The following is a 13,493-nucleotide window of genomic DNA, read 5'->3' as shown; positions in this document are numbered from 1 at the left end:
GATATCCAAAGCTCCATCCAAGCACGGAACAGTGCCAGGAGCTGGAATAGGAATGCCGTGGGAGCTCCCAGCTCAAAGTTCTGCTCCCTTTGGCTCTCCCGCTGGGATCAGGAGTTGGGTGAAGCCCAGATGGATTTTGCAGGATTCCTTTTCCCATCTCCCGACCCAAGCCGTGGTCAGGATCAGGATTTCTCCGTGCTGACATCTCCCAGCTGAGCTTTGCTGACTAATCCCCTCAGCGTCCATCCCTGGGACTCCTCCAGAGGCCTTTGAAAGGGATGTTTGGGATCTTGGGATCCCACAGATCCCTCCAGCCCCAATCCCTGGGGCTCTGATTCCCATTCCCATTCCTCCACTGGGGTGGGACGAGGCCTTGGCAGGAATTTGGTGCCACTGGGGTCACGCAGGGCCATGCATGTGTTGGTGTGGGTGTCTCTCCATGCCGTGGGTCCATCTGTGACCTTCCAGTCTCTGTCCATGCCGTGGGTCCATCCCTGTCATTCCAGGCTCTGTCCATCCCTGTCATTCCAGGCTCTGTCCACTCCATGGGTCCATCCCTGTCATTCCAGGCTCTGTCCACTCCATGGGTCCATCCCTGTCATTCCAGGCTCTGTCCATCCCTGTCATTCCAGGCTCTGTCCATCCCTGTCATTCTGGGCTCTGTCCATCCCTGTCATTCCAGGCTCTGTCCCGGGATCTGACCCCACCGGGGGGCTGCACGGCTCTGTCCCCCGGCGCCCCCGGCAGCGGCGGTGAAAGGAGAGCAGCTATTAATAACCCTGCGCAGCACAGGGAAAAGATGTAATTCCATAATGGAAGCGGCTCCGGGAACAATTCAGGGAACCGAATGTGAGGGGGGAGAAGGGGAGGGGGGCGGGGGCAGCCCAACCCCCACCGCTCGGGGCTGCCATGCCGGAGCCCCCCGGGGGTGAGGGCAGAAGCCCCCCAGCCCCGCGACCACCGGGCACGGGGGGGCTGAGGCTCGGTGGTCGCCGCTCCCGGGGCAGGGCAGGGAGGCTGTCGGGGGCGCGGGGGTCCATCGCGTGTGTCCCCCCGGAGCATCCCCGGGGACAGGCCGTGCCCCGGAGGGGGGTCACAGCCCCGGGGGCGGCCCCGGCGCGTGGCGGGGGAGGGGCCGGCGGCCGCCCGGTGCCCACGTGGTTCGTCGGTGTCTCCGGAGCGGAAGAAACGGCGGCGGGGCCGGGGCTGCGGCGGGGATCGGGAACGGCAGCGGCAGCGGGACCCGGCGGGGCGGGGACGGAGCCGCATCCCGGCGGGCGCCGCCGCAGCGCAGCAGCAGCGCCGGTGAGTGCGGGGCCTGGGCCGGGGGGCAGCGGGAGCGGCCGGGGGGGCAGCGCGGGCTGCTCCCGCCCCACCGGGCCTGCCTGCTCCCGCCGCGGGGCGACCCCAGCCCCGTCCGCATCCCCATCTCCCCCCGCAGCCTTCTCCCCGCGGCTTCATCTGCGCTGCATCCTCATCCGCGGCTCCATCCTCATCCCCATCCTCATCCCCTGCTCCATTCGCATCTTCATCCCCATCCCCGTTTCCATCTCCATCCTCATCCTCATCTTCATCCGCATCCCCGTTTCCATCCCCATCTCCATCCCTGCTTCCATCCCGCTTCCCTCCCCATTCCCATCCCCATCCCCGGCTCCATCCTCATCCTCAGCCCGTCCCGGCTCCGCCCCGGACCCCTCCTGCGTTTCCGTCCCCGTCCCCCGCCCGGCGACCCCCGGCGCGGTGCGGCCCCAGCCCGGCTCGGCCCGGGGGCGTTCGGGGAATGTTTCCCGGAGGCTCCGGTGCCGCCGCAGGCCGGACAGCCCCCCCGCACCCCCTATTGCGACCCCCGCCCGCGCTCACCCGCGCACCGGGCCCGGCTCCCGGGATCGGGAGCTCGCTCGACCCGTCCCCGGTTCCCCGCCGGTTCCCCGCCGGTTTCAGGCCGGTTTCACGCCCCCTGCCCTCGCTCGTGGCCATGGCGCCCCTCCAGCCCCCTCCCCGCGGCCCCCAGCCCCTCGGAACCGGGACAGAGCCCGGAGGGGCCCCAGCAATGAGGAGGGGGTTCTCCTGCAGCCCCCGGGGATCGGGGCAGGCAGGGGGTGCGTGGCCGGGGGGGCTGCCCCAGCTCCGGTCCTACCGAGAGAGTCCCCCCGACTCCCAGAAGGTTCTTTGGGGGGGCCAAGCCCTGTCCCCAACCCTGCTGGGTGGGCAGAATCCACAGCCTCCCCCATCCCATCCCCATCCCATCCCATCCCATCCCATCCCATCCCATTATCGCATCCCATCCCCATCCCCACCGGTTTCCATTTCCCCACCGATTTCCCGTCCCCATTTCCAGTCCCGGGGAGCTGCAGCCCCGTTTTTGCTTTTTTTCCAAGGCATTTTAAGGCCTCGAGGAGGGGCCGGGAGCGGCGGTGCCGTGCGGAACCCGATGAGAGCAGCTCCGGCTCCCTCTGATCCTCTCGTGGCGAATCCCTGGAGCTCCTGCTGGCCGCGGCTCCCTGTGGCACGCCTGTGACACGCCTGTGACACGCCTGTGACACGCCTGTGACACGCCTGTGCCCGCGCCGCAGCCCTGCCCAGCCCGCGCCGCTTCGCCCCGCGCCTGGGGCCCTCTGCAAGGCAGGTGTCCCACGGGGGATGAGAGGGGAAACTGAGGCACGGAGATCTGTGGGGCAGCAGGGAGCTCCGGGCCGGGCTGGGGACACGGAGCTGTCTCCAGGCCCTGTGGGCTGGGGACAGAGCCAGCCCTGTCCCCACGGTGCCCCCAGGATGGGCTGGCAGGGCCTGGGTAGGGGGTTAGGAACCACCCAGCCAGCCAGAGCGGGGGTTTGGGGTCTTAATTTGGGGTCAGCAGGGCTTGGGGAACCTCCCCTTGGCTTTGGGGGTGCCTCAGTTTCCCCAGGGGGTGATGGCGGTGCCCTCCCTGCCCCAGCAGGGTGTGTCCCCTCTGTCACCTCCCCGGGGATGGCTTAAGGACCCCCGGAGGGGTCGTGGCTCTGTCCCTGTTCTATTCTCCGTGTCCCAACGAAGGCAGGGCTTTGTCCCCTCTGTCACCACCCCGGGGCTGAATTAAGGACCCTCAGAGGGGTCGTGGCTCTGTCCCTGTTTTATCTCCGTGTCCCAGCAGAGGCTGCGACATCCCCCGACTGCCCAGGGACCCCCAGCCCGGGGTGCCAGCATGGCCGGGCTGTCCCCAGACCCCTCCAGCAGCTCGAGGGGACCGCGCTGTCCCCTCCCCGTCACCCTGCGGCTCTCTCCTCCCTCTGCCAGCTCGGTGCCATGAATTATTCGTGCGGCGGCGGCTCCCAGATGTCTGCCGAGCCACCCGGGCTGCGCGTGCCCGGCTGCCGCCCCGGTGCCCGCGGGGTCCCCGGCTGGGACAGGGGACAGCGCCACGCGCTTTTCCCACCGGAAAACATCCCGGGAGCCACCGGAGGCAGCGGCTCCGGGAGCCTCGGCCCAGCCGGACCCTCGTGCGGGGCCAGCGCTGCGGCAGAGCGGGCCGGGGTCCCCCGGGAGGGGCTGGGGACAATGCCGGGAGGCTCCCGGCGGGGAGTGGCAGCTCCGGCGGTATTTAGGGCACGGCTGGCGAGGCGTGGGAGGCCGGGAAGCAGCTCGCGTGCGGCGCAGGGCGGGAGGCAGCGACACCGGACGCTATTTCTGGTGCTCGTTCCCGGGGGGACGGGAGGAATGTCACCGTGTCCCCCCCGGGGGCTCTGCTGGGGGTGCTCTCTGCTCCCACCCTCCTTCTGAGGGGGGCTGGGGGGTGTCAGGGGGTCTATCCTCCCCTTTTCCCGGTGGGGACAGAGGTGATCGCACAGCCATTGTCCCCTTGTCACCTCGGGGGACACTGCGGGGTTGGAGCCCTGCTGGTGACAGCTCCTGGGACTGTCCCTCCTCTGTCACCCCTTGTCACCGGGACAGGCTGAGCTCCTGCTCTGTCCCCAGCACCCACCCTGGCTGCCACCCCAGTGTCCCCACAGCCCAGCCTGCCCCGGGGTCACCTGTCCGGTGTCCCCACAGACAGGACATGGACTCCATGTTCGAGGATGACATCAGCATCCTGACGCAGGAGGCGCTGGGGCCGGACGAGGACTGGCTGGACAGCCCCAACACCGACCTGTCGGGCGAGATGTGCTCGGCCTCGCACTTCGCCCTCATCACGGCCTACGATGACATCAAGAACCGCCTGACGGGGCTGGAGAGGGAGAACTCCACGCTCAAGCGCCGCCTCAAGATGTACGAGGTCAAGGTGAGGGGTCGGGGGGTCCCTGGGGGTCTCACGGGGCTGGGGGGACCCCGCTGACCGCCTGCCCCGCGGCCGCAGTACCCTCTGATCGGCGAGTTCGGCGAGGAGCACATCTTCTCCCTCTACGAGGCCAAGGAGACGTCGCTGCTCAAGAGCGAGAAAGCGTCGCTGCAGCAGCAGCTCAACCAGTTCCAGCACGAGGTGAGGTGGGCCAGGGGGCTGGGGAGGCTCCCTGGGAGGCTCAGAGGGGTCTCTGGGGGGTTCAGAGGGATCCCCGAGCTGCCCACCCACCCTCGGACCCCCTGCACCTTCCCCCGGCAGCTGCAGAAGAGCAAAGAGCGGGAGGAGCAGCTGGAGGAGATGATCCAGGCGTACGAGAAGCTGTGTGTGGAGAAGGCAGACCTGGAGACCGAGCTGGGAGAGATGGTGGGTGACAGGGGGCGGGGGGGACAGCGGGGTGCCCTTCCCCTTCCCCTTCCCCTTCCCCTTTCCCCTTTTCTCTGGGAAGTCCCGGTGCCAGGGTCAGCCAGGCATCCCCGGTCCAGTGTCCTGGTGCCAGGGTCAACTGGGCATCTCTGGTCCAGTGTCCTGGTGCCAGGGTCAGCTGGGCATCCCCAGCCAGGGTGCCACCATCACCAGCCAAACGCTGGGATGGATCCCCCACCAAAAAGTGACCCCAAAATCCGCGTGTTCCGGGTCAGGATGAGCCCCGGGCCGGGGGCTGCTCACTGTGGCTCAGCCCTGTCCCCTTGTCCCCTCCCCGCTCAGCGGGCGCTGGTGGAGACACACCTGAGCCGCATCCGGAGCCTGGAGCAGCAGCTGCGGCAGCGAGACGGCAGCGCCTTCCCCGGGCTGGGCAGCCAGGAGGTTCCTTTCATCGCCCTGCACCCCAACCCCGGCCTGAGCCACGGTGAGCCGCCCCCTCCCCGCCCCGCCCCGCCGCGCCCCCCGGGAGCCCCGCGCCGTGCCGGGGGCTGAGCCGAGCTGCTCCTCGCGGTGCCGGGGGCTGAGCCGAGCTGCTCCTCGCGGTGCCGGGGGCTGAGCCGAGCTGCTCCTCGCGGTGCCGGGGGCTGAACCGAGCGCTGCCCGCAGTGCTGGAGCGCGCCGGGGGCTGGCAGAGCCGCGGGCTGGAGGCTGAGCTGGAGGCGGCGCGGCAGGAGAACCAGCTCGCCCAGCACCGCGAGGAGCAGCTCAAGGCGGAGTGCGAGAGGCTGCAGGCCGAGCTGAAGCACCTGCAGGACAGCCGGGAGCAGGTGAGGGGCAGCGGTGGCCCTGGGGACAGCCCCGGTCCCGGTGGGTGGGGTTGGGGTGCCGAGGGGTGGCTGGAGGCGGGTTTGGGGTGGAATAGGACCCTCCTGATCTTCGGTGGGTGGGATTGGGGTGACGAGGAGTGGCTGGGGGCGGGTTTGGGGCAGGATCTGACCCCACAGGATCCTCCCTATTCCCGGTGGGTGGGGTTGGGGTGCCGAGGGGTGTCTAGGAACGGGTTTGGGGTGGGATAGAGACTCACCATCCTCGGTGGGTGGAGCTGGGGTGCCGAGGGGTGACTAGGAACGGGTTTGGGGCAGGATGTGACCCCACAGGACCCCCCGTTCCCGGTGGGTGGGGTCCGGATGCTCACGGGGTGTCCCCTGTCCCCAGGAGCAGTCGGAGCGGGACATGGCCTGGGTGAAGAAGGTGGGCGACGACCAGTAAGTGAGGCTGGGGGTCCCGGCGCTGGCGGGAGGGCTGGGGACACCGGTGCCCAGTGCCATCTGTTTTCCCGGTGCCCGGTGCCATGTATTGGCCCGGTGTCTTGTGCCCAGTGCCATGTGTTTTCCCGACGCCCGGTGCCCGGTGCCGTGTGTTTTCCCGGTGCCCGGTGTCCAGGGCCGTGTATTGCCCCGGTGCCCGGTGCCGTGTGTTGTCCCTGTGCCAGTTCCCGTGTGTTTCCCGGTTCCCGGTATCCGGTGCCGCCTCGGCGCAGCCTCCAGAGGGCACTGACGGCTCACGGCTGCCGATCGAGCGGCACCGAGCGGCACTGAGTGGCACCGAGTGGCACCGAGGGTCACCATGCGGCCCCAATCCTGTGCTACCCCCATGGCACCGATCCATCCCAACCACCGGCACCGATCCATCCCAGCCCCATTCCCACCTTCCCGCGCCGTCCCGGGATCATTCCCGTGCTGTTCCCCCACCTCCATCTCTGTCCCAAACCCCCGTGAAGGGTTTCTTTCTGCCAGTGCTGGGGCAGCTCCCTTCCCTGTCCCTCGCTGTCCCTTCCCGGTGTCGCCGTGGTGGCAGCCGCCAGTCCTGGGGGTCACCTGGGGCTCTGCGTGGCGCTGAGCACCGCGGGGATGGGGTTTGGGACAAAACACCCCAAATCCGGGAGAGCTGAGGGGACACGGGGCAGTGACCGAACCCCCTAAATCCCCCAAGGGCTGCTGGTGTCACCCAGCAGGGCGGTGTCCCCGCTTTAACCCCTTAAACCCCAAACGCTGCCGGCGGCAACCTCCTTTCCCCCTCATTTCCCCCTCCTTTTCCCCCTCCTATTTCCCTCCTTTTCCCCTTAATTTTTCCTTCCTATTTCCCTCCTTTTCAGCTTAATTTTCCCCTCCTTTTCACCTTCATTTCCCCCTCTTTCCCCCTCTATCCCCCTCTTTTCCCCTTTCTTTTTTCCCTCCTTTCCCGTCCTTTTCCAGAGCTGTTGGATGCTGTCCCCGTTCCCTGTCGCCCCCTCCATGTTCCTCCCCACCTTAATTCCCATTATTTCCAGAAACTTCCACCTCCCCAGCTCACCCCACATTCTCCCCTCTCGCCTCCCCACAACACCCAGGGAAACTAAAACTCCCCAATATCTCCCTTAACATTTCCCAACCTCCAAATCTTGATTTTTAACCCCAAATCCTCCACTCGGGGATGGGGAAACTGAGGCACGGCTGTCTCCTCGCCCCACCCGGGCCCAGCGTTTCCCTCCGCGCTCTTTTCTCGCCGATTCAGCTCTTTTTTTTTGTCACCTGCTTCTCTCTGCCACTCTTTTTTTTGGGTGTGAAAAGCGCTTTATCAGCGTTTTCCATCTCCGCGCGAATTTCTGGTGCTTCTGCCGCGCTGTGAATGGGGCGAGGGTCCCGATCTGCCTTTTGGGTTTTGGGTTATTTTCTTAAATTTGGGGGGTGTTTTTGGGTTTCACGGTCATTCCCGCTTGCTCTCCTTCCCGGGAAAATCAAATTGTGAGGAAAGCCCTGGAGGGAGCAGAGTGGGGATTTGGGATTCGGGATTTGAGATTCAGGATTCGGGATTTGAGATTTGGGATTTAGGATTTGGGATTCGGGAGGGTCAGGCCACTCCCTGCCGCTCCCTGTCCTGCCTCTGACAGCATTTTTGGGGTAATTACTTTCCTTCCTTTTCTTCCTCTTTCCCTTGCTTCCTATTTTCTTCTTTTCCTTCTCCTTCTTTTCCTTCTTTTCTTTCTTTTCCTTCTTTTTCATCTTTTTTCTTCTTTTCCTTTTCCTCTGCTTCCTTCTTTTTCTTCTTTTTTTCCTTTCCCCCTTCCTTCTCTTCCTCCTTTTTTTTCTCTCTATATTCTTTTCCTTTTTTTTTCTTTTCCCCCTCCCTCCATCCTCTCTCCTCCTTCCCCTCACTTTATCCTCCTCCTCCCTTTCCTCCTTTTCCTCTCTAAACTCTCTATATTATTTTCCCTTTTTCCCCCTTTTTAAAATTTTTTTCTTTTTTAAAATTTTTCCCTCCCTCCATCCTCCTCCTCCTCCTTTTTGTCCTTTTCCGCTCTACATTATTCTCCTTTTTTTTCTTAATTTTTCTTTCTTTTTTGTCTCCCTCCATCCTCTCCCCTCCCTCCCCTCCCTCCCCCTTCCCCTCCCTCCCTCCTCCTTTTCCTCCCTTTTCTCTCTATACTCTCTATATTATTTTCCTTTTTTCCTGTTTTTTCCTTTATTTTTTTTCTTTTTCGCCTCCCCACTCTCCCCTCTCCCCGCCGCGGGCTGAGCGCAGCCCGGCGCTGTCAGCAGCGGTGGCTCTCTGTCCCCGCGGTGTCACAACGGCTCACTGGGGACGCGCAGAGCTCCGACCCGCGGGGCTCAGCCGGGCTCCTGTCCCCTCCTGTCCCCTCCTGTCCCCTCCTGTCCCCGCCGAGAATCCCAGCTCGGCAAGCGACACCAACTCGGGGCGGAATTGATGATTTTGGCAGAACCTCCTGCCCGCTCCTGGCCGCGATTTTGTGCTTTTGGGGTAAAAACCCATGAATTTGGGTTGGTTTTGTTGGTTCTGGGTCACCCTCAGAGCTTGGGGACTGAGCTCTGGATGTCGTGGTGGCAGTCGGGGTGCAGAGAGGGAATTTCAGGCACCCTGAGGTGGCTTTTTTTTGTTTGGTTTGGGGTTTTTTTACCCCGGATCGTTGGGTTTTTTGGGATTTCCTGGGGGATGTGGGGAGAAGCATCCGGGCAGTGGCACTGGACTTTTTAAAAATTGTGTTTATTTAAAAGCCAAAAAACCACCCCCCCCCCCCAAAAAAAAAAAAACCCCAAGCAAAGACAAAAAAACAAAAAAAAACCCAAAACCCAAAACAAACAAAAAAAACCCCAAAACCAAACAAAAAAATACACCAAAAACCAAAAAAACCCAACCCCCAAACCACCCCAAAAACAAAAATAAAAAAACCCCAAAACAAACAAACAAACCACCACCAACAACAAAATCACCAAAATTCCGAGGGGAGGTCAATCCCCACTGAAGGATTCAATCCCAACAAAAGGATTCAATACCTACTGAATTAATCCACCAAAGGATTCAATCCTTACTGAACGATTCAATCCCTACCAAATTATTCAATCCCTACTCAATTTTTCAATCCCCAGAGAAGGATTCAATCCCTACAGAACGATTTAATCCCACTGAAGGATTCAGTCCCTACTGAATTAATCCACCAAAGGATCCAATCCCTACTCAAGAATTCAAACCCCACTGAAGGATTCAATCCCCACCAAATTATTCAATCCCTACCAAATTGTTCAATCCCTACCAAATTGTTCAATCCCTACCAAATTATTCAATCCCCACCCAATTATTCAATCCCTACCAAATTATTCAATCCCTACCGAATTTTTCGATCCCCACTGAACGATCCAATCCCTACCAAAGGATTCAATCCCTACTGAAGGATTCAATCCCTACCAAAGGATTCAATCCCTACTGAATTATTCAATCCCTACCGAATTTTTCGATCCCCACTGAAGGATTCAATCCCTATCGAATGATTTAATCCTTACCAAAGGATTCAATCCCTGCCGAAGGGTCTCTCCCCTCCAAATTCCCTCCATCCCGGGTTTGCTCTGCCCGCAGGGTGAACCTGGCTCTGGCTTACACGGAGCTGACGGAGGAGCTGTGCCGCCTGCGGAACCTCAGCTCCCTGCAGAGCCAAATCCTGCGGGCGCTGCTGCAGGAAAAGAGCCTCAACGGCGGTGAGAGGGGCAGGGCTGGGCGAGAAACACCGGGAAAAGGGTTGGGTGCTCTTGGGATGGGGATGGGATGAGGCTGGGTGGGGATCAGGGGTACAAACACCGGGAAAAGGGTTGGGTGCTCTTGGCTTGTGGATGGGATGAGGATGGATGGGGATCAGGGGCACAAATACCGGTAAAAGGGCTTGGGTGCTCTTGGGATGGGGATGGGATGAGGCTGGATGGGGATCAGGGGTACAAACACCGGGAAAAGGGGCTGGGTGCTCTCGGGATGGGGATGGGATGAGCTCCTGTGGGTGTCGGTCTGCAAGGGCGTCCTGTCCTGGGGGCATCTCATCCCAAAAACATCCATCCTTGGGAGTATCTCATCCCAAAAACATCCATCCTTGGGAGCATCCATCCCGAAAATATCCATCCTTGGGAGCATCTGCTACCTGAGAGCATCCTGTTCCAAGTGCATCCATACCTTGGATAATCCCATTCCCATCCCAAAATATCCATCCCTGGGAGCATCCCTGCCTGGGAGCATCCTGTTCCAAGAGCATTCATACCTTGGATAATCCCATCCCAAGAGCATCCACACCTGGGAGTGTCCCATCCCAAAATGTGCATCCCTGGGAGCATCTATCCTTGGGATCATCCCCACCTGGGAGCATCCCATCCCAAAAATATCCATCCTACCTGGGAGCATCCCACTCCAAGATCATCCATCCCTGGGAATATCCATCCTTGGCTGCATCTCCCCCAGAATCACCTCTCCCTCCGGGGATTCCCACAGCCACATCCCCCCCACACCCCTCTGGGCCACCCTTGGATGCCGAGGCACATTTTATTTTCTACATTTCCCACATTCCATTTCCCACATTTCCCACATTTCCCACATTTTTCCCATTTTCCGCATTTCCCAATCCCCCGACCTAACGCCGAGCATTTCCCTTGTCTCCCCCTCGTCCCCTGCCAGGCCAGCGCCACTCGCCGCTGTCCCAGTGCCACTCGCCCGCTCAGCAGCGCCGCTCGCCCGCCCCGCAGTGCCCCTCGCCCGCTCCCCCGGGACGCTCCCAATGCCAATCCCCCGCCCTCCAACGCCGCTCGCCGGGACCCCCGAGCCAATCTCCGGCCCAGCAGCGCCGCTCGCCAGCCCCGGGGCCCTGCCAGTCGCCAGCCCAGCAGCGCCGCTCGCCAGTGCCGCCCCCCAGCCAGTCGCCCGCCCAGCAGCGCCGCTCGCCCGCGCCACCACCGCCCTGCCCGTCCCCAACCTCGGCTTCTCCCCACCGCCTGCCCGGCGAGAGGATGGAGCTGGGCTACGCCAAACCCTCGAGCCGCCACATCAAGGCAGGCTTCCAGGGCCGCCGCAGCTACTCGGAGGTGACCAACGTGGCTCTGTACCAGCAGAGCCGCTCGCTGTGGCTGCAGCCCGAAGCCTCCACGCTGCCCAAGCACCGACCCTACGGCGAGGTCTACCTGGGGGGCGCGGGGGCTCCGCTGAGCGCCCACGAGCCCTTCGAGGAGCACGTCCGCTTCGAGAAGCAATCGTCGGACGAGGAGGAGTGGGCGCTGCCCAGCCCGCCCAGCCCCGAGGCCGGAGCGATCCGCTGCGCCTCGTTCTGCGCCGGTTTCCCCGTGCCCGATGCCGACGCCGTGCACCGGACGGCGGCAGCCTACGCCCGGGCCGAGCACGCCCAGTCCTGGCCTTCCATCAATGTAAGAAAGTTCCCCCCAAACCCCCCGCGGGGTGCTGGGGTGGGTTTGGGGTGGGAAACATCGGGGGAATCCCCCTAGCGCGGCGATGTCCCCGTTTGTCACCCGGCTGGTGGCAGCGGGTGGGTTCTGGGGGGTGACAGGGGGGACAAGGCCACTCCGGGAGGGTCAGCACCGTCCTGTGACCCCCGCAGCTGCTGCTGGAGACGGTGGACTCGGAGGTGCGGAGCTGCCCGCTGTGCCAGCTGGCTTTCCCCATCGGCTACCCGGACGATGCGCTGGTCAAACACATCGACTCGCACCTGGAGAACAGCAAGATCTGAGCCTTGCGCCCCTTCCCGACCTCTGGATGCTGCATGGAAACACAGCGGGAGCGCCCGGCTCCCCAAATACCTCCAAGTCTTCAGTAGCTACGGAAAGACTGAGCCCCCCAGCCCTCGCCCCAGAGCCCCCCGGAGCCCCCCGGAGCCCCCCCGAGCCCCCGGCCCGCTCTGAGTGGGGTCAGCCTCGCCAGCCTCACCCCGTGCCAGGTTCGGATGCTCCGCTCGGGGTGACAGGATGGAGGCCGGAGGGGACCCGGCTGTGCCCCTGGGTGTCCTCTGCACCCTCGAGTGTCGCTGCTTGATCTCAGGGAGGATCCGAGGGGCCAGGTCCCGGGTCCGGCCAGCAGGAAGCAGGTGAGGGGAAGGGGCTGCTCCTTCCCCTGGGGTCAGTATTGGGGTCGGGGTTGGGGTCGGGGTCGGGGTTGGGAGGGGACAGCTGCTTGTTCTCGGTCCCCTCTGCCTCGTCCCACCGGTTCAGGCATCTTCCCACTCTTTTCCATCAACACCCCCCCTTTTTGCCCTAATCCTGCCCCCACCTCACAAACGATGCTGCTGAGAAACGACCCCCGAGGAGCGGCACGGCCCCCCCGCCCCCCAGCACCGCACCGGGCTCTGGGGCTCCCCCTGACGCCCCCCGCGCGGCGTGGGGACACGCAGCCCCCCAGCAGCCCCCCGACCCCCTGAGCCCCCCCAGCCCGTCACCCCCGTCCCCCCACGTTCGATCTACCTCAAAGCCGCCGGGACAGGGGGGGTCCACTGCACTGTCCCCCCTCCCCGAGCCGCTCCGCGCTGCATGTCCCCCCCGTGTCACAGCGCACACCCCCACGCACCGCCGGGGACACCGGGACCCCGCGAGGAGGGACCCGCCCTCGCTGCGACGCCACCGACTCCAATAAAACCTTTCCAGCGCCCTAAATGCCTTGGGGCGGGTGGGTGGGGAGGGGGGGAAGCTGTCTACTCTCTTGGGGTCTCTGGGGGAGGAGAGGGGGTCCAGCTGATCCCCCACCCCCGGGATGGGTTTGGGGTTCGGGAACGGGTTTGGGGCCGGGAAGGAATTTGAGGCTGGCAGAGCCAATGCTGGCAGAGCCAACTGGTGTCGCCGGGGTGGGGGTGACAGGGTTTGGGGTGACAGGATTTGGGGTGTCCTGCAGCTGTGTTCCTTTCCCGAGGTGGAGATGACACGGTTTGGGGTGTCCCGCAGCCCTGTCCCCGTTCCCGGGCTGGGGGTGACAGGGTTTGGGGTGTCCTGCAGCCCTGTCCCCATTCCCGGAGCTCTGGCACCTTTCGGGGTCACTGGGCAGGTGGGTGACACAAAACGGGACAACCAGAAGCAAAAAACACTCACCAGACTCGCGGCGACAGCAGGGACACTCCAGACCGCCGCGGGGGTCCCCGGCAGAGTCAGGGCCATCCGGGGGGCCATGGCGGGGTGGGATTCTCCCCCTTTTCCTGGGGAAGTGTCTGCCCCGAGCACGGTGGTCCCTCCAGGGGTACCGCGCCTCAACACCCCCTTCTCTGTGTTACTGTAGGTCCTACAGCCCCCCTTCCTCCAGACCGGGGGTCCAGGGCAGCACTGCAGGACCCTCGGGTGATTTTAACCCCCTCGGGGCTGGGGGGTCCCAACCTGGGCGCTGAGACCCCCAAACCCTGCTGCTCTGCAGGGATCACCCGCGGGCTGAGCTGCTGCATCTCTCGGACCGCTCGGCCTGGGGAGGCTGCCGGGGGGTTCCGGGGGGTTCCGGAGGGTCCCAGCCCGGCCCGGCCCGGCTC

At 63.6% G+C, this 13,493-nt stretch overlaps 1 protein-coding gene across 1 annotated transcript; it reads left to right on the top strand.

The window, feature by feature from the left end:
- The first annotated feature begins 644 nt into the window (after positions 1–644).
- On the top strand, positions 645–12,633 carry TBKBP1 (TBK1 binding protein 1). The gene is made up of 11 exons (XM_085083455.1): positions 645–1,305; positions 2,379–2,626; positions 4,031–4,255; positions 4,331–4,453; positions 4,574–4,678; positions 5,021–5,162; positions 5,345–5,505; positions 5,894–5,943; positions 9,587–9,705; positions 10,664–11,403; positions 11,595–12,633. Exons 3-11 carry the CDS (start codon positions 4,034–4,036, stop codon positions 11,721–11,723), a joined length of 1,791 nt encoding a protein of 596 aa, XP_084939581.1. The 5' UTR covers positions 645–1,305; positions 2,379–2,626; positions 4,031–4,033; the 3' UTR covers positions 11,724–12,633.
- Positions 12,634–13,493: the final 860 nt, after the last annotated feature.

Source organism: Lichenostomus cassidix, chromosome 27 (assembly GCF_008360975.1).
Source record: "Lichenostomus cassidix isolate B80296 chromosome 27, HeHo_3.0, whole genome shotgun sequence".
Lineage (NCBI taxonomy): Eukaryota > Metazoa > Chordata > Aves > Passeriformes > Meliphagidae > Lichenostomus > Lichenostomus cassidix.
This window is presented reverse-complemented; position numbering and strand designations above follow the sequence as displayed.

What these genes read in the sequence shown, in the direction of transcription:
- TBKBP1 (XM_085083455.1), top strand. Translation starts at nt 4,034, where the DNA reads ATGGACTCCATGTTCGAGGATGACATCAGCATCCTGACGCAGGAGGCG. An exon ending in CAACCCCGGCCTGAGCCACG is followed by an intron (nt 5,163 to 5,344) that starts GTGAGCCGCCCC and finishes CGCTGCCCGCAG; the next exon opens with TGCTGGAGCGCGCCGGGGGC. An exon ending in TGCAGGACAGCCGGGAGCAG is followed by an intron (nt 5,506 to 5,893) that starts GTGAGGGGCAGC and finishes CCCTGTCCCCAG; the next exon opens with GAGCAGTCGGAGCGGGACAT.